The sequence below is a fragment of the Aquarana catesbeiana genome, linkage group LG07, assembly GCF_042186555.1.
Source record: "Aquarana catesbeiana isolate 2022-GZ linkage group LG07, ASM4218655v1, whole genome shotgun sequence".
NCBI lineage: Eukaryota > Metazoa > Chordata > Amphibia > Anura > Ranidae > Aquarana > Aquarana catesbeiana.
In genome coordinates, this window is record NC_133330.1 from 269,328,582 (window position 1) to 269,349,441 (window position 20,860).

Sequence of the window (20,860 nt, forward strand, 5' to 3'; positions counted from 1 at the left end):
TAGTAAATCAGACCTACACTATAGGTTGTAGCCAGCTTCATTGTGTAATAAAACATTGTGTAAGCCTTGGTAACAAAGAAATAAAAATGAAAAGCAAATATAGTCACAATACTGTTTTTACAGCCAACTTTTCTTTAAATGGTTTGTCCACCTAGTAGTACCTCCTTGGAGTCAGCTATAACAGCTGTAATAGGGGAGTTCCCATTCTTGTTGTTGCATTTTCCAAAAAAAGGAAATAAATGATCAATCCGGGTAGGAGTGGTACCCCCAGTGCAGAGATCCCCCAGCTGGAACCCTGAGGGACAAGAAACTGTTTAGTGGTTAAGCTTTTTACAATCTATAAACAATGGAACATCTGATCTATTACCTAGCCCATGCTGAGGACTGAATCCCAGCCAATAATAATATAGGCAATTGGCAAAGATTAGTGTGGGAATGTAGTGCACACCCATATAATGAGATTATCAAATCTGGGAAGGACCTGGCTTTGCTTAATGCACTCTATATTCCCAGTAAGTGTGCCAATAAATGGAAACCCATAAGGGCTACAATGTCACCTACCCCTAGTGGCTTCTCTAAAGGAATATAGGGTTAATGCAAAAGAGGTGTGCTAACAGGAGCATATATCAGGTTTCAGCTATCGTTTTTTATTTTTAGATTGCAGCATTGACCTGGGTGTCACTAAGACAGAAATGAGCAGTGGCGGCCGGTGCTTTTTTTTGGGGGAAGGGGGGAGCGTCAAACAACAACCACCAACATAACCCCCCCTGCTCGCTGTTTTCTGGTCAGTCCCCTGGCACTTACCCCATCTAGGTGGCGGGCATCGGGTAGCAGCCAGCATCCGCTAACAGGCAGCGGCGAGAATCATGCAGTGGCGGGCATCAGGCATTGGCGGGCATCAGGCAGCGACAGGAATCGGGCTCCTGTGTCTTCTCCTCCGCCTCCGCTGCGCATCTCCTCTTCTCCTCCTAGGCATTCAATAAGATCGCCTGTCCTTTCAGCCAATTGGGTGACGGGTTTCAGACCCACTTCCTGAGTGGCCAGGAGGAGGATCAGTGTTACAATAGTATGAGAAGAAGATACGTACATGGAAACATGGAGACGTCAGTGTGACTCCCAGTGATATTTGTCTATGTTTAAGCTTAGTGCTAATATTTGCTGAAACAGCCCAGGGCTCAGTTAACTAACAACTAATAGACCACATTTTCACATCATGTACTATGTGAGTAATCAGGAAAGAAAGAACAGTTTGAGACCAGGAGGTGGAACAGGTTGATATTACTTTGGAAATTTAATTGCAACTTTATTGCTACGTTGTACTGCCCCACCCCTTTTGTATTTAAAGTGGTTGTAAAGCCTAAACTTTTTCTTACAGATGACACTGCAAGTACAATGCAAATACAATGTAGGGTATACGGGGGGGGGGGGTTACTTAAAGCGGAACTTCAGACATTTTTTCAACTTTCCATCTACTAAATCTTCTGCCCTTGTTGTCTTGTTGTTTTAACTTTGGATAATAAAACATTTTTTTTCTGCCAGTAAATACAGTGCCTTGAAAAAGTATTCACACCCCTTGAAATGTTCCACATTTTGTCATGTTACAACAAAAAACAGAAATTATTTTTATTGGGATTTTATGTGATAGACCAACACAAAGTGGCACATAACTGTGAAGTGGAAGGAAAATGATAAATGGTTTTCAAAATCAGTGGCGGCTGGTGCTCAAAATTTTTGGGGGGGCGCAAACAAACTGAAAAATACTGAAACCCCCCCTCATCAATTGCAGCCTCACTGTGCCCATCAAATGCAGCCATTATGCCCATCATGTGCAGCCACTGTGCCCATCATGTGCAGCCACTGTGCCCATCATATGCAGCCACTTGTGCCCATCAAATGCAGCCACTTGTGCCCATCAAATGCAGCCATTTATGCAGCTGCTTGTGCCCATCAAATGCAGCCACTTTTGCCCAGTATTTGCAACCACTTGTGCCCATCAAATGCAGCCACTTGTGCCCATCAAATGCAGCCACTTGTGCCCATCATATGCAGCCACTTGTGCCCTGTCAAATGCAGCCACTTGTGCCCATCATATGCAGCCACTTGTGCCCATCAAATGCAGCCACTTGTGCCCATTATATGCAGCCACCTGTGCCTATTATATGCAGCCACTTGTGCCCAGTATATGCAGCCACTGTAACCATCATATGCAGCCACTCTGCACATCATATGCAGCCACTTGTGCCCATCAAATGCAGTCACTTGTGCCCATCAAATGCAGCCACTTGGGCCCATCAAATGCAGCCACTTGTGCCCATCAAATGCAGCCACTTGTGCCCATCATATGCAGCCACTCGTACCTATGAAATGCAGCCACTTGTGCCCATCAAATGCAGCCACTGTGCCCACCGCCCCCCCCCCACTCGCTGAGCTCGCGGCTCTGGCAGTGCATCCAACCCCCCCACACACACACAGCTCTGGCAGTGCATCCACCCCCCTGTGGCGTGGCTCTGGCAGTGCATCCAAACCCCCTCGCGTGGCTCTGGCAGACCCCCCTGACACTTACCAGGCAGCAGCTCCTCTCCAGCGCATGTCTCTCCTCTGCTCCTCTTCCTAAGCGCCAGGCATTCAATAGGGTGTCCTGGCGCTTTGGCCAATCAGGAAACAGGTCTGATGCCCTGCCTCCTGATTGGTGGGGAGGAAGGTTAGTGTGAAAATAGCGAAAATTAATTCGCTATCGTCATACAATTGGGTGGGATCAGGGCAGACTTTCTGCGCCCCGAGCCCACCCTATTTTGAACCCTATTAGAGCCTCTGGCTCTAACCAGGTGCTTCAAAAAATACCACCCCCTCCCGTCTCCGCCATAGGAATCCATGCATCTGGCATCCTGAAAGGGGCCGGGCGCATGGATGGGGGGGCGGTGCACGGACCACCACTGTAAATGTTTTACAAATAAATATCTGAAAAGTGTGCCGTGCATTTATATTCAGCCCCCTTTACTCTGATACCCCTAACTAAAATATAGTGAAATCAATTGCAGTGGTGGCCCATTGCAGGAATATATCCATGGCCGCCGCGACCAACCCCCATTCAGGCGCCCGGCACCTTTTTGGGCGGCAGGCGCCTGAATTACAGCAGCGGGGGTGTTTTTGAAGTACCTGATTAGAGCCATAGGCTCTAATAGGCGTCAAAAATGGTGACCTGCGAGCTCCATGTTTGGTGCTCGCAGTTCACTCAGCTGTGTTAGAAAAGCGAATGAATATTCGCTTTCCTAACACTGAACCACCTCTCGGCCAATCAGGTGCTTGGATCTGTTACCTGTTACTTGATTGGCTGAAACGACAGGTGCCACTATTGGACGCCTATCAGGAGGAGAGGACGGGAGTTGGGACATGAGGACGGCAGGAGATGCTGGCTTGAAGGACCCCACTCGTCGCCATCACCCGCTGCCCCACAAAGACAGGGTAAGTGCCAGGCAGACGGCGAGCAGGCGGGTGGTCACACTGGCGGCATTCAATGGCACAGTGGCAGCATTTAATGGGCACACTGGCAGCATTGGATGGGCACACTGGCAGCATTGGATGGGCACGCTGTCTGCAATTGATGGGCACGCTGTCTGCAATTGATGGGCACACTGGCAGCATTTGATGGGCACACTGGCAGCATTTGATGGGCTCACTGGCAGCATTTAATGGGCACACTGGCAGCATTTAATTGGCACAGTGGCTGCATTTGATGGCACAGTGGCTGCATTTGATGGCACAGTGGCAGCATTTGATGGGCATATTGGCTCGTTTGATGGCACAGTGGCTGCAATTGTTTTTTTTTACAGTTTGTTTGCGCCCCCCAAAAAATTTTGAGCACCAGCCGCCACTGATCAATTGCCTTCAGAAGTCACCTAATTAGTAATTAGAGTCCACCTATGTGTAATTTAATCTCAGTATAAATACAGCTGTTCTGTGAAGCCCTCAGAGGTTTTTTAGAGAACCTTAGTGAACAAACGGCATCATGAAGGCTAATGCCGTGTACACACGACCAAACTTTTCATGGGACGGAACTCCGAAGGACTTTTCGACGGAGTTCCGACGGAGTTCCAACGAATCGGACTTGCCTACACACAATCACACCAAAGTCTGATCATTTCGAACGATGACGTACGACCGGACTAAAATAAGGAAGTTGATAGCCAGTAGCAAATAGCTGCCCTAGTGTCGGTTTTAGTTCTTCGGACTAGCATACAGACGAACAGATTTTTCGACCGGACTCGAGTCCGTCGGAAAGATTTGAAACATGTTCTAAATCTAAAGTCCGTCTGATTTTTCAACAGCAAAGGTCCGATGAAGCCAACACACGATCGGATTGTCCGGCGGATTCGTTCCGTCGGACCTTTGCTGTTGAAAAGTCCGGTCGTGTGTACACGGCATAAGGGACACACCAGACAGGTCAGGGATAAAGTTGTGGAGAAGTATAAAGCAGGGTTAGGTTATAAACAAATATCCCAAGCTTTGAACATCTAATGGAGCACTGTTCAATCCATCATCCAAAAATGGGAAAGAGTAAGGCACAACTGCAAACCTACTAAGACATTGCCGTCCACCTAAACTGACAGGCCGGGCAAGGAGAGCATTCATCAGAGAATCAGCCAAGAAGCCCATGGTAACTCTGGAGGAGCTGCAGAGGTCCATAGATCAGGTGGGAGAATCTGTCCACAGGACAACTGTTAGTCGTGCACTCCACAAATCTGGCCTTTATGGAAGAGTGGCAAGAAGAAAGCCATTGTTGAAATAAAGCCATAAGAAGTCCCATTTGTAGTTTGTGAGAAGCCGTGTGGGGGACACAGCAAACATGTGGAAGAAGGTGCTCTGGTCAGATGACACTAAAATTGAATATTTTGGCCTAACGCAAAACGCTATGGGTGGCAGAAAACTAACACTGCACATAACCCTGAACACACCATCCCCACTGTGAAACATGGTGGTGGCAGCATCATGTTGTGGGGATGCTTTTCTTCAGCAGGGAGAGTAAAGCTGGTCAGAGTTGATGAGAAGATGAATGGAGCCAAATACAGGGCAATCTTAGAAGAAAACCTGTTAGTCTGCAAAGGACTTGAGACTGGGACGGAGGTTCAGCTTCCAGCAGGACAACGACCCTAAACATACAGCCAGTGCTACAATGGAATGGTTTAGATAAAAGCATATTCATGTGTTAGAATGGCCTAGTCAAAGTCCAGACCTAAATCCAATTGAGAATCTGTGGCAAGACTTGAAAATTGCTGTTCACAGATGCTCTCCATCCAGTCTGGCAGAGCTTGAGCTATTTTGCAAAGAAGAATGAGCAAAAATGTCACTCTCTAGATGTGCAAAGCTGGTAGAGACATCCCCAAAAAGAACGGCAGCTGTAACTGCAGTGAAAGTGGTTAATAGAAAGTATTGACTCAGGGGGTCTGACTACAAATGCACGCTGCACTTTTCACATATTTATTTGTAAAAAAAATGTGAAAACCATTTATCATTTTCCTTCCACTTCACAATTATGTGCCACTTTATGTTGGTCTATCACAAAAAATCTGAACAAAATACATTTACCTTTTTGGTTGTAGCATGACAACATGTGGAAAATTTAAAGGGGTATGCATACTTTTTCAAGGCACTGTACCTTATACAGCCCACTTCCTGTTTCTTGTCTGGTAAAAAGCCTAGGCTTATGACATCATGCCCAGCTCTCTCACTCTCGTGAGAGATTGCTAGGAAGGGGGGGGGGGGGTGAGTCATAAGAGGGTCAATGAGAGCTGTAGAGCTGGAGGTGTGCCTCTGTGTGTCTGTGGATGCAGCCAGACTTAGTAGAAAGTAATTTCTGCAGCATATTTGGCAAGTACAGAATCACAGCATATATAAAATAATATGCAAAGTGTTTGGAGGGAAACTTCAGAATGGCAAAGATGTTTTATTACAAATTATGTAGGCAGACTGCAGTTCCTCTTTAAAGAGATCTTGCAAACAACTTAAAAAAATAATTGCAGGTAAAAGCACAAAAGAACCAAGTATTTAAAAATGCTTACCTGTCAGGTTTTTCCTTTCCATGATTGATTTTCATTAACTTGCAATGTGGATCGGAGCTTGCAAGAAATATGTGATTTAAAGTGGTTGTAAACTCAGATATGAACAAAGCATATCCCTCTATACTGTGTGCTTGTCTCAATCCAGAGCAAGTCTCATTTCTGTCTGCTGCTCTGTTACTCTGCTATAAGCATGAGTCACTTCTGATGAGTTTTCCTGACACTAATGCCACGTACACACGAGCGGACTTTACGGCAGACTTTGTCCGGCGGACTTTTCGACGGACTTTACGACAGGCTTTCCGAATGAACGGACACGATCAACCAAAGTCCGACGGATTCCTACGTGTTGACGTACGACCGGACTAAAACGAGGAAGTTCATAGCCAGTAGCCAATAGCTGCCCTAGCGTCGGTTTTTGTCCCTCGGACTAGCATACAGACGAGCGGACTTTTTGACCGGACTCGAGTCCGTCGGACAGATTTGAAACATGTTTCAAATCTAAGTCCGTGATAATTTTGAGAAAAAAATGTCCGCTGGAGCCCACACACGATCGAATTGTCCGACGGACTCCGGTTCGCCGGACCAAGTATGCCGGAAAGTCTGCTTGTGTGTACGCGGCATAAGAGAGAAATGTTGACAGGGGAGGGCACAGTCTGTGATTGACAGCCTCAGCTCTGTTCCTGTGTGCTGTGTGAAGGGGGTGTGTCCCTTCCCTCTAATCAGCTCTCGGAGTTCTTCTTACTGATGTAACTTCAGCTCCCTGCTCCCTGCCCCCTGCTTTTCAGAGCTTTGAGATCCTGTGTAAATTCTACACTTTGAATGGATGTAGGGAAAAGATGGCTGTAGATAAGCATGTACAACTTATGTAGGCGGATTTGCTTTACCTCTGTGTATCACCTGAGGCCAGTCACTTTACTGGGTATATGTAAGGGTTTACAACCATTTTAAATACTTTGAATCTCAGAAACAGAAAAGGTTTGTTTTAAGTACGTGTCAGAAAAGTGTTCAAATTCTGTATTTATTCCAGATTAATGTCTCAGACAGCTTGGAAGCCAAAGCATCTGCACGATGCTGCCAATCAGGGCTTTTTTTCCATTAGTTATGCGCTTACCACTGTCACTTGTAGCAGTCGACTTTCTCTGCCAGCTTCTGTATAGGAGTGACAGCATGCTCCAAGTGACAGGGCATCCTCAGTGCAGGAGTGGCTGTCAGGAGGCTGGCCCTCATACTGCAAAGTGGTTAACTGGTTAACTGGGGATGGGTGCAGTGGCATCACTAGGGTTAGTGTCATCTGGTGTGGTAGTAAATGATGTCACCCCACCCCCCTGGCCTTAGTATAGACTCAACTCTCTTCCAGCCCCCTTCCCGCAAAAAACTGTACAGATCCCCAGAATGAGTCTCCTTCAGCTCTGAGGAGCCCTGTACTGCATCCCATGACTGTACATAGACACAAGGCATCATGGAAATTGTAGTCCATCCCTCACCACAGCACCCCATCTTGTCGGCAGGAAAAGACTACAACTCTCAGCCGACCTGGGCCCTCTGAGTTTACTTTTGCCCAGTGACACAGTGTGACAGGGAATAATGTGACAGGGGCCCCTGGAGCAGGATAGTAATTGTGACCCCTGTGACCTCTGTAGCTACACCAGTGGATGTCACCCCTCTGGCAGGTGTGACCTGAATGCAGTCAGCATCCCCCACACCCACCGTATCGACACCACTGGGTGGGTGAAAGAGCTCTGTACTGGGATGGAGGGGAGACTTTGTAATGGGGAGAAGGGGGAGCTGTATTGAGGTGGATGGAGGGTGAGTAATGATGAGCTCAGGTGTATCTGGGCATGAGTCTGGACCCACCTGAGCTGAGGGGGGGGGGTTGGCACAGTTTCCCATCCTCGTCTTGGGAACTGGATGACTGCTGCTAATTTACACTGAACAAGACTAAAGATGGGTACACACAGGTCAAATGTTGGGAGACATCGGCCGGTTCAAGGAAAACGACCCTGTGTGTATATGTCGGTCTGTCAGACATGCATGTTGGAAAACCAGGAGCCGACCGACTCCCAATCAGCACTCTCAGCCGATGGCAGAGAGCACTGATCGGAGTGTTCTGGTGGATGTGGGGGGGGGGCGTCCCCCTTTCAGCTCAAAGGGGGGAGATCGCTGTACTAATGTCGGATGGTTAGTACAGCGTCTCCAACCTGAGCTGACAGTTTTTTTTTTCATTCAGCCTGCTGGGTTGAACAAAAAAAACTGGTAGTGTGTCAGCAGTGACAATGATGATAACTTGCCCCATGCAACTTTATCTCATCCCACTGTATTGCAAAGGGGCACAGCTTACATAAGTGTGGAAACTCTGCTTTAATTTAGGGGCAGTGCAGCATGGTTGTCACACCATCACAGGAAGCTGCATTAGGTGGACTTGGTAATGGGCTGAATAGGTATTTGTCAGCACAGATGCATTTATAATTAAGTGCTACAGCATGTATTTTTTACAATCTTTATTTAAAAAGGAGAAAAGTTACATCAAATATGATAAGAAAGAAAGTAGTAAAAGTGAGTCAAAGAGTAATAATTCTTTTGCATACAAATCCAGAGATGTTTATTATAGAGTAGCATGCCATCATTAACAATCTGGGTGCAATAATTAGCAGATACAATGAAGAGGACACAAAAATGATTTAGTTACAACTTGATGCAGTATATCGTCAAGGAACCATTTTCTATGTAATATCTAGCTAGGAACATTTTTTAATGGAAGGCCATGGTTCTACTTTAAAGCACCCACATACATGAAGATTATCCAAGTTAATCAGGCAAAGACAGCCACTCAGAAAAGTCTATGTTAAACTTTCAAAAGCTAAAATCTGATTAAACAGCTAGCTGCAAGTAAAAAATGTAATTATACTAAAGCCTGTATTCTGGGACATGATAACAGATAACATTTCCACTTTTCATTGCTACATTTTAATTTTTTAATATATATAATATAATATATTATATTTTTTTATATAATCAGTATTTATTACATGTTCAAAAAGTCATACAAGATGGATAAAGACAAGAAAACAATAACATGAAAAAGTAGAAATCCAGACTAGGTTCCATCTGCTGGCTAGACGTCTCTTCTGACCAATAGAGTTAGCAGTAGTACAGCCCATAAACAAGAACAAAACAATCGTAGATACAATGTATTGTACATTTGTTATACACTCAAAAATTTGCTCTCCTCTAGTTTATCTACAGTTAAATTCTTTCCCAGCAACACTTGTCATATCATGGTGGAGCAAACCACATGGATAAGTATCTACATATAATGCTTGAAGGTTTATGCTGATGGGGCATAGTGTGTGTGATCCCCTGACCTCGGCAGGAGATCAGACCCCTGAGGAACCATCCAGAAAAGAAGAGGGGGGGGGAAGAGGGAGAAAAAGAATGAAAGAGAGATGAGGGAGTAATGCCGCGTACACACGGTCAGATTTTTCGACCGGACTGGTCCGACGGATGCCGACGGACCAAATCCGGCGGACAATCCGATCGTGTGTGGGCTCCACCGGACCTTTAGCGGACTTTTCCAGTTGCAAATCTGACGGACTTTAGATTTGGAACTTGCTTTAAATCTTTACGTCGTAACTCCGCCGGACCCAGAAATCCGCTCGTCTGTATGCTAGTCCGACGGACAAAAACCGACGCTAGGGCAGCTATTGGCTACTGGCTATCAACTTCCTTATTTTAGTCCGGTGTACGTCATCACATACGAATCCGTCGGACTTTTGTGTGATCGTATGTAGTAAAGTCCGCCGCAAGTCCGCCAAAAGTCCGTCGAAAGTCTGTTGGACGGCCTGTCGGACTTTTGTAGCCGAAAAGTCCAACCGTGTGTACGCGGCATAAGGGTTAAGAAAAATAAACCCCAAACAAAACAAGCACAATTCTCCATGAAACTCTTATATTTCAGAAAAAAATCTTTGAACTGATGTTTGAATGGAATAGACATAATAATAATATCTATTATAAATCTAGATATCTAAATATCTATCTATATTTATTTTTACAGATTGGAGACCTGCAGTGTACTTGTCTGTCCTAGACTGTGGAAATGAAGACAACACTTTAGTTTGTAGAGCGTTTGATGTACAAGGATTTCCTACCATGAAGGTAGCTGATACTTTTTAAATCATTTTAAATGATTTCAGCAATCATTAACAACCAATCGGGTATCATTTTCCATTCTCTTATTTAGCACTACCTCCACAGAGGCTGCTGGTAACTGGTTCCCCTACTCCTGCACAGCCAGGCAACAAACATTTTTCACCCACATCCAGACACAAGAAACCAGTCTTTGAGCTTGGTTTTGTTGTTTTATTAGGGGTAATAACTTGGATAGGGTAAAGGGGTTATGGAATGCGCACTTGACCGAAACAATGGACGGGGACAACTTCCTTCCTATGTACAAAATCGTGGACTGTTCTCCTTCTTGAACTCCACCAGTCCCTAATGATCAAAAAGCAAAAGTCCCTTGAGGACTAGGAGCTCTCGGCCCCCTTTACAAAAATAGCACAGTATGTTGTAAGCTACATACAGGAGTGTCTCCTCGCCTTTGCAGAGCTGCTTCCAGCTCCCCTGCCTGCAGGAACTACCAGCCCACCTGGCTGCTATGAAGATCTCCCAGGGAAAAGCATAGGAGGGGTTAAGCACAACGCTGACCTCCTAAAAGCATGCTACATGTGTCAGTCTCTCCCCTTGTAGATCCCTTGGTTTGCTGATGTACTCACTCTGTCCTCTTTGCTCCCTGCTGCTACTCAGGCAAGAGTCCTTTTTAAACAGCAATGCTGTCAGGATCTTCCCAAGCCAGCCCAAGCCTAGCCTGGAGGCAGAGCCCCCCCAGACCTAGGGGTCCCTCCTAGGCCACCAACAGTCTCCTCAGCACTAAATCTTCTACCCAACTCCACTACTGGCATGGCTCCCCAATATTTAAGAGCTGACTCAGCCACCCTACCAGGACATTCTGCCATGGGGATTGGCCAAGTTCCCTCAAATGTGCAAATCAGCCCTCCTGGCCTGAGCCCACTAACTTCTAGAAGCTTCTCTAAACTTCTAGATCCAGGGAGAGGTACCAGAGACCTGCTTCTGTGGAGCCATCCAGCCTGACCTGCAGTAAACCCTGACCCAATTTCAGACTCACAAACTAACCATGAGTCATAACTTAAATTTCCCAGCACTAACACTAGTAGCACACTAGAGGGTGCTACACTTAGAACAGTCAGTGAGAGATGACAGACTGAAATTCAAGCTGTGAATAACCCTGTTAGCAGCACCTGATTTAGCAAACTTCAATTTGAAAATGGAAGGAGCAGGCCGGAACAGTGACTGCAGCCAGACACAGTCACTGTTTGAGTATTCTGACAGCCATGGGAGCAGCAGCTGTCAGAATACAATAGCTGGCAGTGAGAGATATCTCCATCTATGCTCTTTAGCAGGGATGGGGGAATCCATTGATTTTTCATGTTCTATATGTGTGGCTTAGGCCCCTTTCACACTTATACGACTTCAAAGTCATGCGATTTTAACGCGATTTCGCGGCCGCGATTTTGCCGCGATTTGGGAGCAGTACTACTTTGTACGACTTTGCCACAACTTTGGCATTAACAAATGAAAACATACATGGTGTGAGGCTTGTGCTTACAGCTTGTGCTTACAAAGTCGTACTGAAATCGTGTCTATATTATTCAGGTATTATTCAGGTACGATTTTCATGCTACTTGAGGGTTTAACATTGGGATCTATGCAGTACAACATGGAAGTTGGACCAAAGTAGTGCAGGGACTACTTTGAAGTCGGCACTTAAAGTCATGCCAATATGAATGGTAGTCATTGAAAATCATGGAGAATGACTTGTCATACAATTTTGCAGTACAAAATCGTGGGACAAGTCGTATAAGTGTGAAAGGGGCCTAAAGGAGAGAAGTCTTGCGATTTTACCGCGATTTCGCGGCGGCGATTTTGCCGCGATTTGGGAGCAGTACTACTTTGTCACAACTTTGGCATTAACAAATGAAAACATACAGTAGTTGATATGAATCATGAGGGGGAACTCCGCGCCAAATTTTAAATAAAAACGGGCATGGGTTCCCCCCCTGGGGCATACCAGGCCCTTAGGTCTGGTATGGATTGTAAGGGGAACCCCCCTACCCCAAAAAATCGGCGTGGGGGTCCCCCCAAAATCCATACCAGACCCTTATCCGAGCATGCAGCCCGGCCGGTCAGGAATGGGGGTGGGGACGAGGGAGCGGCCTCCCTCCTGGACTGTGCCAGGCCGCATGCCCTCAACATGGGGGCCCCCCACCCCAAAGCACCTTGTCCCCATGTTGATGAGGGCAAGGGCCTCTTCTCGGCAACCCTGGCCGTTGGTTGTTGGGGTCTGCGGGCAGGGGGCTTATTGGAAAACGGGAGCCCCCTTTAATAAGGGGGCCCCCAGATCCCGGCCCCCCACCCTTTGTGAATGAGTATGGGGTATATCGTACCCCTACCCATTCACCTAGGGAAAAAAGTGTCAATGAAAAAACACAGTACACAGGTTTTTAAAGTAATTTATTAGGCAGCTCCGGGGTCTTCTTCCGACTTCGGGGGTCTTCTTCCGACTTCGGGGGTCTCTCCGGCGTCTCCTCCCGGTGTCCTGATCTTCTGCTGGCTCCTCCACTATCTTCTGTAGCTCTTTTGCTAGCGGTGGCCTGGACTTCTGCCTTCTGCCTTCTTGTCTTCTTCCCTCTTCTCTTCTTCCGATGTTGACACGATGCTCTCTCCGGCTGGAATGCTCTCTGAGCGCTCCGATGTGACTTATATAGGCGATGACCCCGCCCTCTTATGCCGTCACAGTCCCTGAGCATGCTGGGACTGTGACGTTTTAGGGGGCGTGGTCACCGGGTGATGTTGACCACGCCCCCTTATGGCGGTGGTCAACATCAGTGACCTCATAAGGGGGCGGGGTCACCGCCTATATAAGTTCATTGTGGAGCGCTCGGAGAGCATTCCAGCCGGAGAGAGCGTCATGTCAACATCGGAAGAAGAGAAGAGGGAAGAAGACCAGAAGGCAGAAGTCCGGGCCACCGCTAGCAAAAGAGCTGTAGAAGATAGCGGAGAGCCGGCAGAAGATCAGGACACCAGGAGGAGATACCGGAGAGACTCCCGAAGTCGGAAGAAGACCCCCGAAGTCAGAAGAAGACTCCGGAGCTGCCTAATAAATTACTTTAAAAACCTGTGTACTGTGTTTTTTCATTGACACTTTTTTCCCTAGGTGAATGGGTAGGGGTTCGATGTACCCCATACTCATTCACAAAGGGTGGAGGGCCAGGATCTGGGGGCTCCCGGATTTCGATAAGCCCCCTGCCTGGAGACCCAGACAACCAACGGCCAGGGTTGTCGGGAAGAGGCCCTTGTCCTCATCAACATGGGGACAAGGTGCTTTGGGGTGGGGGGGCCCCGCAGGGCACCCCCCATGCCCCAAAGTGTCCACCCTCCCATGTTGATGGCATGCGGCCTGGTACGGTTCAGGAGGGGGCGCTCGCTCGTCCCCACCCTCATTCCTGACCGGCCGGGCTGCGTGCTCGGATAAGGGTCTGGTATGGATTTTGGTGGGGATCCCACGCCGATTTTTTGGCGTAGGGGGTTCCCCTTAAGATCCATACCAGACCTAAGGGCCTGGTATGCCCCTGGGGGGGGAACCCATGCCGTTTTTCTCATTTAAAACTTGGCGCGGCGTTCCCCCTCATGATTCATACCAGACAGCTGTCAGCACTGCCTGTCGCTCATCGCGAAAGGAAAAAAAAAGTTTTCCTTTCCCGATCAGCGAGCCAGCGCGACATTCACAGTACCCTGTCGCCGAGAAACACAATCTCGTGGTCAGGTACTGTACATGGCATGAGGCTTGTGCTTACAAAGTCGTACTGAAATCGTGTCTATATTATTCAGGTACGATTTGCATACTACTTGAGGGTTTAACATAGAGGTCTATGGAATACAACTCGCATAGAAGTTGGACCAAAGTAGTGCCAATATGAATGGTAGTCATTGAAAATCATGGAGAATGACTTTCATACGATTTTGCAGTACAAAATCGTGAGACAAGTCGTATAAGTGTGAAAGGGGCCTAAAGGAGAGAAATCTTAACGTACTGTAGCCTTACTGCAGATCGCCCTATCCTTTTGTCTTAGCTGAACTTCAGGCAAATATAAATTGCTGCTATATATTCATTACTAAATGATTAAATGTCTTTATCTTAATGAAAACTCATGTAAGCACCTACGTTTGACATGGCAACACTCTTGCAGACTGAGAAAGGGAGGAACAGGACTGGAAGCCAATCAAGTGTGTTGCATGCAAATGTTGACAAACAATGTGCTGATAGGTTAAAATAAGTGCAGAGGGATGACTTCATCAGTCTACTGCTGATCTGCAGTCCAGTAAGAAAGCTGGGAATGCACATTCTGTATGTGGCCTCTTGGCGTGTGGGCCTTCACGCTGAGTGGCCAATATATGCGACCCTATTTAAACCATTTACTGTGCTGAGAGCATGTTCCCAGCACGGTAGCCAGCGGTTACCAGAAATCTCCTGATGCATACTAGCGATCGGGAGCTTTCCCATCATGTGACCGCTGTGACAGCCAATCACAGCGGTCACATGACCCGAATACCCGCCTCTGCCTCCCAGCATTTAGAACCCTTAAAGGGCCAGGAGGTGGCTGGCAGGAAGGGGTTTATTGTAAATGGGGTTATCCACCAGTCAGTGCAGAGGCTTTATAAATCTCAGGAATGAATGGACAGCAAGACAAATCCTTGGCAGTTAAAATAACTCCTTTAAATGTAAATCATCTGTTAGCTTTCCTGGAGTTCAGCTCATAAAGCTTATGTACTAATACATTTGACATTTAAAGGATAACAATTCTTTTAAATGAAAACCTGTACTGAAGGAAATATATGCAGATTAAATTTTCCAGCGTTCTTGTAAAAAGGAGAGATTCACTGGAGAGATTTCCTGTCCCGGTGATGTAATCACTAAGCACTCCCTGATACCCAGGGTGTCAATGGGACAGTAATGAGGACACAGACAGCAATAAAAAAAACTGACAGATGTGCTAATCCTTCCCCACTCTTTCCAAAAAAAGGTAAAACAAAGAGGTGGGTGGGCACAATGGGATGAAATATTCTGTTTGTCTGGTTCAAGCTGACCATACACTATTCGATTTTAATATAGCCTGCTGCACCAGAGGCTGTTGCAAAAAATCCTCCCATGGACCACTAGGTCACTACAGGACACAGTAATGCATCCAGTGGGGGGAGGAGTAGTGTTTAACTAGGTATCTGACACACCAGGAAGTAGATTATACTTCAGCTTTTTATATACATTTATAATGTTTAATATATAAATTTCTGTTTGGCCTTTATAATGTATTTTGTTTTTCTCTCTCCAGTTCTTCCGTTCAAATACAAAAGAGAAGTCAGAGGCTGTCCGAAGTCAATGTATGTGAGCAGTTTCTTCTCTCAGCATTTTTATCACTGATTCTTTTTATTTAGTGGATGAGGGAAAACATTGGCTTGTCCTCAATTTAAGATGCTCTTTATATTCTCTGGAAATCTCAGCATTTAACTTTTCAGTTTGCTTTAAATCTTACTGTAATTATTGTTACATAGTTACATGTCAGTTTGAAAAAACACAAAAGTCCTTCAAGTTTAACCATATTTCATATACAGAACCCTATACTCATGCTTAGTCCAGAAGAAGCTAAACTAAACCCTTATAAGGCATGGTCCAATTTGCTCCACCAGGAGAAAAATGTCTTCCTGATCCCCAAGGGCCGTGGTCTGAAAACTGCAGCCTGTAAAATCAATGCAGCGCTTTGCTTACCTTTATCCAGCCCTTGGGGAACTATTCCTTCTACTCACCAATGATGGGGCACCATTCCTTCTACTGACACCAACAGTGGAGAATAATTCCTCCCACTGACACCAACAATGTGACATTATTCCTTCCACTAACACCAAGAATGCGGCACTATTCCTCCCACTGACAACAACAACGAGGCACCATTCCTTCTACTGACACCAACAATGGTGAAATATTCCTCCCACTGACACCAACCATGGGGCATTATTCCTTCCACTAACACCAACAATGAGGCACCATTCCTTCTACTGACACCAACAGTAGGAAATAATTCCTCCGACTGACACCAATGATGGGGCACCATTCCTTCTACTGACACCAACAGTGGGGAATAATTCCTCCCACTGACACCAACGATGGGGCACTATTCCTTCCACTGACACCAACAATGGGGCACTATTTCTTCCACTGACGCTATCGATGGGGCCAGGGGCGCCGCCCCCTAATCCATGCAGGGCACCGAACGCATGGATTTCAATGGGTTGTTTTTTTTTAAAGCGGAGTTCCACCCACTTTTGAGAGGTGGTCCTAAATGAAAGACCACCTCTCCACCCCTCGTTTTTGGCTAGTTAAAAAAAAAAATTTCTTCTAACTTACTTTTTTATGAAGTACAGCCTGTACTTCCGATCCATCTGGTCCGCGTCATATCCTCTTCTTCGGCAAGCCCCCCCCCCCATGTCTTCTGGGACATGTATGTGTCCCAGAAGACAGCGGGCCAATCACAAAGCGCAGCGCGACTCGCGCATGCACAGTAGGAAACGGGCAGTTAGAATGGCGGCGCCTGCACCCGCTCTGGGGGCCGACAACACGGGCTCCCTGGACAGATAAGTGTCCTTAATAAAAGTCAGCAGCTACAGTGTTTGTAACTGCTAACTTTAAAAAAAGAAACATTTGCGGGTGGAACACCGCTTTAAGCACATGATTAGAGACTCTAATTGGCTTCAAAAAAGGGTGGGCTCGGGACGCAGAGCACTGATTTGTTTGCCGCCCCCCCCCAAAAAAAATGGAGCAACCAGCTGCCACTGAATGGGGTACTTTTCCTTCCACTGACACCGACAATCTGCCACTATTCCTTCCAATAACACTAACAATGGGGGACAATTTTTCCCACTGATATATATATATATGATGGAACACTATTCCTCCCACTGATACCAATGATGAGTCACTAGTTCTCCCACAGACACCATTGTTAGGCACTTTTCCTCTCACTGACACCAATGATGAAGCATTATTCCTTCCACTGACACCAATGATGAAGTATTATTCCTTCTGCTGACACCAATAATGGGGTGCTATTCCTTCCATAATACCACTATTCCTCCCCCTAATGTCCACAGGCGCTAAGTCATTTTTTTATTCCCACACTACCAAGCCTGAGGCAGTTTTTACTCCCACTGACACTGAGGCATTTTTTACTCCCTCTGGCCACAGTCTGCCCCCCCTAAAGTCTGAAGGGCAGTTAAATGGGCCTTTTGTTTGGTTTGGAGACCCCTGCCCTAGGGCAATCAGATTTCCCTGTATCACCACTCTCTGGTGTTATTGATCCTTGTTCGGTCATATTCAGTGTGTTTAACAAATGTAAAATCCTTGGCCTTATTCGGTAAACCAGTACAGGAAATAAAACATGAATACTTGCCATACACGCAAGCTATTCTGTAGCAATTACAGTCATCTTTGGACTGCATAATGAATCAAGGCAGTGTACATCCCAACAATCTAAATACATAATACGGTGCTTAGTAGTCTACATTGATCTGCTCAGTGGCTTATAATTTTTTCAATTTCTTGAAATTCACCCTGTGAATTGCCAATACAAGCGCAATGTTCAGTACCCATAGTGATAACCAGTCAAAATCCAATGTATTGGCCTTACTTCAAAAATGTGAATTCTCATTTTTTGCAGAGTTACCAGATTTTTGCACCCTAGTGTTTATTACTTTGCACTGTTTGTTGAACATGCCACCATATATCTACAACATTAACATGACCTAGAGGCATATTTGTAAAGAGCTGATCATTCGATTAACTGGCCATTCGCTTTTTTCTTTCACCACTGATGTCTGAAAGGTTCTCATTTACTAAGGACATTCATTGTCTACACTCATCTGCAAGTTCAATACATACTGTACAGTATTTGCTACTGTTTGCCCAACATCTGCATATTTCTATTCTTCAATGGGAATTTGAATACAAATCTGAGAAGTGCTAATCCTTCCCCACTCTGTCCAAAATCTAAATGTTTGGAGTCTTAGCTTAAAATGGATGTAAACCCCATTCATGAAATTTGACCTAGACACATATACCAGGCTTTAGAGCTTTGGAGAGAGATAAGTAAACACTACATATACAGTATATGTATACTGTCATCTCTCACTGAATGTTCTAAGTGTAGCACCCTCTAGTGTGCTACTAGTGTTAGTGCTGGGAAATTTAAGTTATGAATCAGGCTGGATGGCTCCACAGAAGTAGGTCTCTGGTACCTCTCCCTGGATCTAGAAGTTTATAGAAGCTTCTAGAAGTTAGTGGGCTCAGGCCAGGAGGGCTGATTTGCACATTTGAGGGAACTTGGCCAATCCCCATGGCAGAATGTCCTGGTAGGGTGGCTGAGTCAGCCCTTAAATATTGGGGAGCCATGCCAGTAGGGGAGTTGGGTAGAAGATTTAGTGCTGAGGAGACTGTTGGTGGCCTAGGAGGGACCCCTAGGTCTGGGGGGACTCTGCCTCCAGGCTAGGCTTGGGCTGGCTTGGGAAGATCCTGACAGCATTGCTGTTTAAAAAGGACTCTTGCCTGAGTAGCAGCAGGGAGCAAAGAGGACAGAGTGAGTACATCAGCACAGCTGTGTACTAACGATCAGATTATCCTACGATCGCTTCAAAACCTGTATTTCTGATTGTGTGTACGGGCTTTAGTGCCGTGTCTTTCTGGTGCTCCATTCCTCTGTTATCAGCAGAGTCACTTCTGACAAGTTCCTCGACACACAAGATAACAGCAGCTGAAAGTTTGTGTCGGGGACGGAACTTAGAGGTAGATTAGCAGAGAGCTTGTCTATTCAGACTACAGCTCTGCATGTTCCTTCATTCCTCTGCCTATGTGGAAGGAGGGGGGGTGCCTTTCCTTACAACCACTTTAAAGTGGACCTTGCATTACAAATAAAACACAGGCTTATGGCGTATTAAAATATTTCTGGTTACGCTGTACACTGGATTTTTCTGCAAGGAGCCAGCAGAAATATCCAGCTTAAAAAAGTTTTGGCACGATATTTCTTGTGTTTTTGAGCTTTTACAGACATATGGTGTTTAGAATCGTATGCACTTAAACTTATTATAATCATTTATTCTAGCCACTAGAATTCATTTACATACATGTATGCACTTCTATGCACGTTTATGCATAAAAAGCACAAATACACATATTAAAAAAGGGTGTCATTTTTTTATGCCCCTAAACACAGCGTACAAATACATGTTTAAAGTCCTGCAGGTGCAAAAACTAGTTAGTATGCAGCTGTGTTCAGAGGAATAATAATAAAAAAAAAAAGAGCCAGACAACTCTGAAAGAGGCATTTTTCATGCTTGTGTGCACATGACAGTCTATAACGTCTGAACCTCCTCCTCCTGTAAACACCGGCTACTGATGATACATCTGAAAAAATAAAAATAAATAATAGCTGTAAGGAAAAAGTTCGATTTTATAGCTACCGTAATTCCATCTTCCATGAGACTGAACGTTACCTCAATATGTTTTTTCACAGTGACATGTTTTATGTATTGTTTGCATGCTTTTGTTGAATTTTGCTGTATGGGTTTCTATATGAAAAGATTTCTGTCTGCTGGTTGTATAGTATGTCTGTAAAATTTGGTTTTAGGCCTCTTGCACACTGATTCCTAAAAATGCAATGTTTTTAGGCATATAGGTGTTTTTTTTTTTTTTTTTTACTGATGTAAATGCAGCCTAGACATGTGCAATTCGCATAGTCCCGAATCCGTTTTTTAACTAATTTGGACAAATTTGTTAATTCGCAAATATCCGAATTAACGAAGAACTTGTTTAACAAATTTTTCCGAATATTCGTAAATTCGGATATTTGAAAATTGGTATATTTGTAAATTCTAAAATCCGAATTGAAGAAAACCCGTTTAACGAAGTTTTCCGAATATTCGTAAATTCTTATTTTCAAAAATTCGTAAATTCATAAAAAATCCAAAAACCCGAAAATTTGAAAATCTGAAATAATAACTAACTAATAATAACTTAACTATTACTAACTATTAAATTATAGGTATTGGAATTTCCTTTCAAATTTGGCTGTTAGTGAACATAGCGAATACGAATATATATATAAGTTACGAATTATCTTCTATAACGAATGCCGTATGTAAACGAATGGAACGTAACAAACTAATAATAATAAATAACAAAAATATTAATAATAAAACCTTTTTATCATTATTATTATTTATTAATACTTCGTTCCATTCCATTTGTTTAGATGCAGCATTCGTTAGTTCGGATAATTCGTAACTTCGGATAAATTCGCATTCGTTACATTCACTAACAGCCAAATTTGAAAGGAAATTCCAATACCTATAATTTAATAGTTAGTTATTATTAGTTAGTTAGTTATTATTTAGAATTTTTGGATTTTCCTTCTCATTTTTGGATTTTCGGATTTACGAATTTTTGAATTTACGTATTCCGATCATAACGAATGACCCAAAAACAAAAAAAACGAATGAAACGAAAAACTAACAAATTTTTCGGCAGTGCACATGTCTAATGCAGCCTATTCTTACTCGTGTGCCTGTACACACAGGCGCTTAAAGGATAAGTTCACCTTCGGGAACATGTTACATGCTTCACCCATTTC

At 44.9% G+C, this 20,860-nt stretch overlaps 1 protein-coding gene across 1 annotated transcript in view; it reads left to right on the forward strand.

The window, feature by feature from the left end:
- Window positions 1-20,860, forward strand: part of QSOX1 (quiescin sulfhydryl oxidase 1) — a 91,040-nt gene that overhangs the window by 33,429 nt on the left and 36,751 nt on the right. The window contains exons 2-3 of the mRNA XM_073593331.1: window positions 10,108-10,208; window positions 15,518-15,566. Coding sequence (XP_073449432.1) covers window positions 10,108-10,208; window positions 15,518-15,566 — 150 coding nt within the window. The remainder of the gene's footprint in view (window positions 1-10,107; window positions 10,209-15,517; window positions 15,567-20,860) is intronic.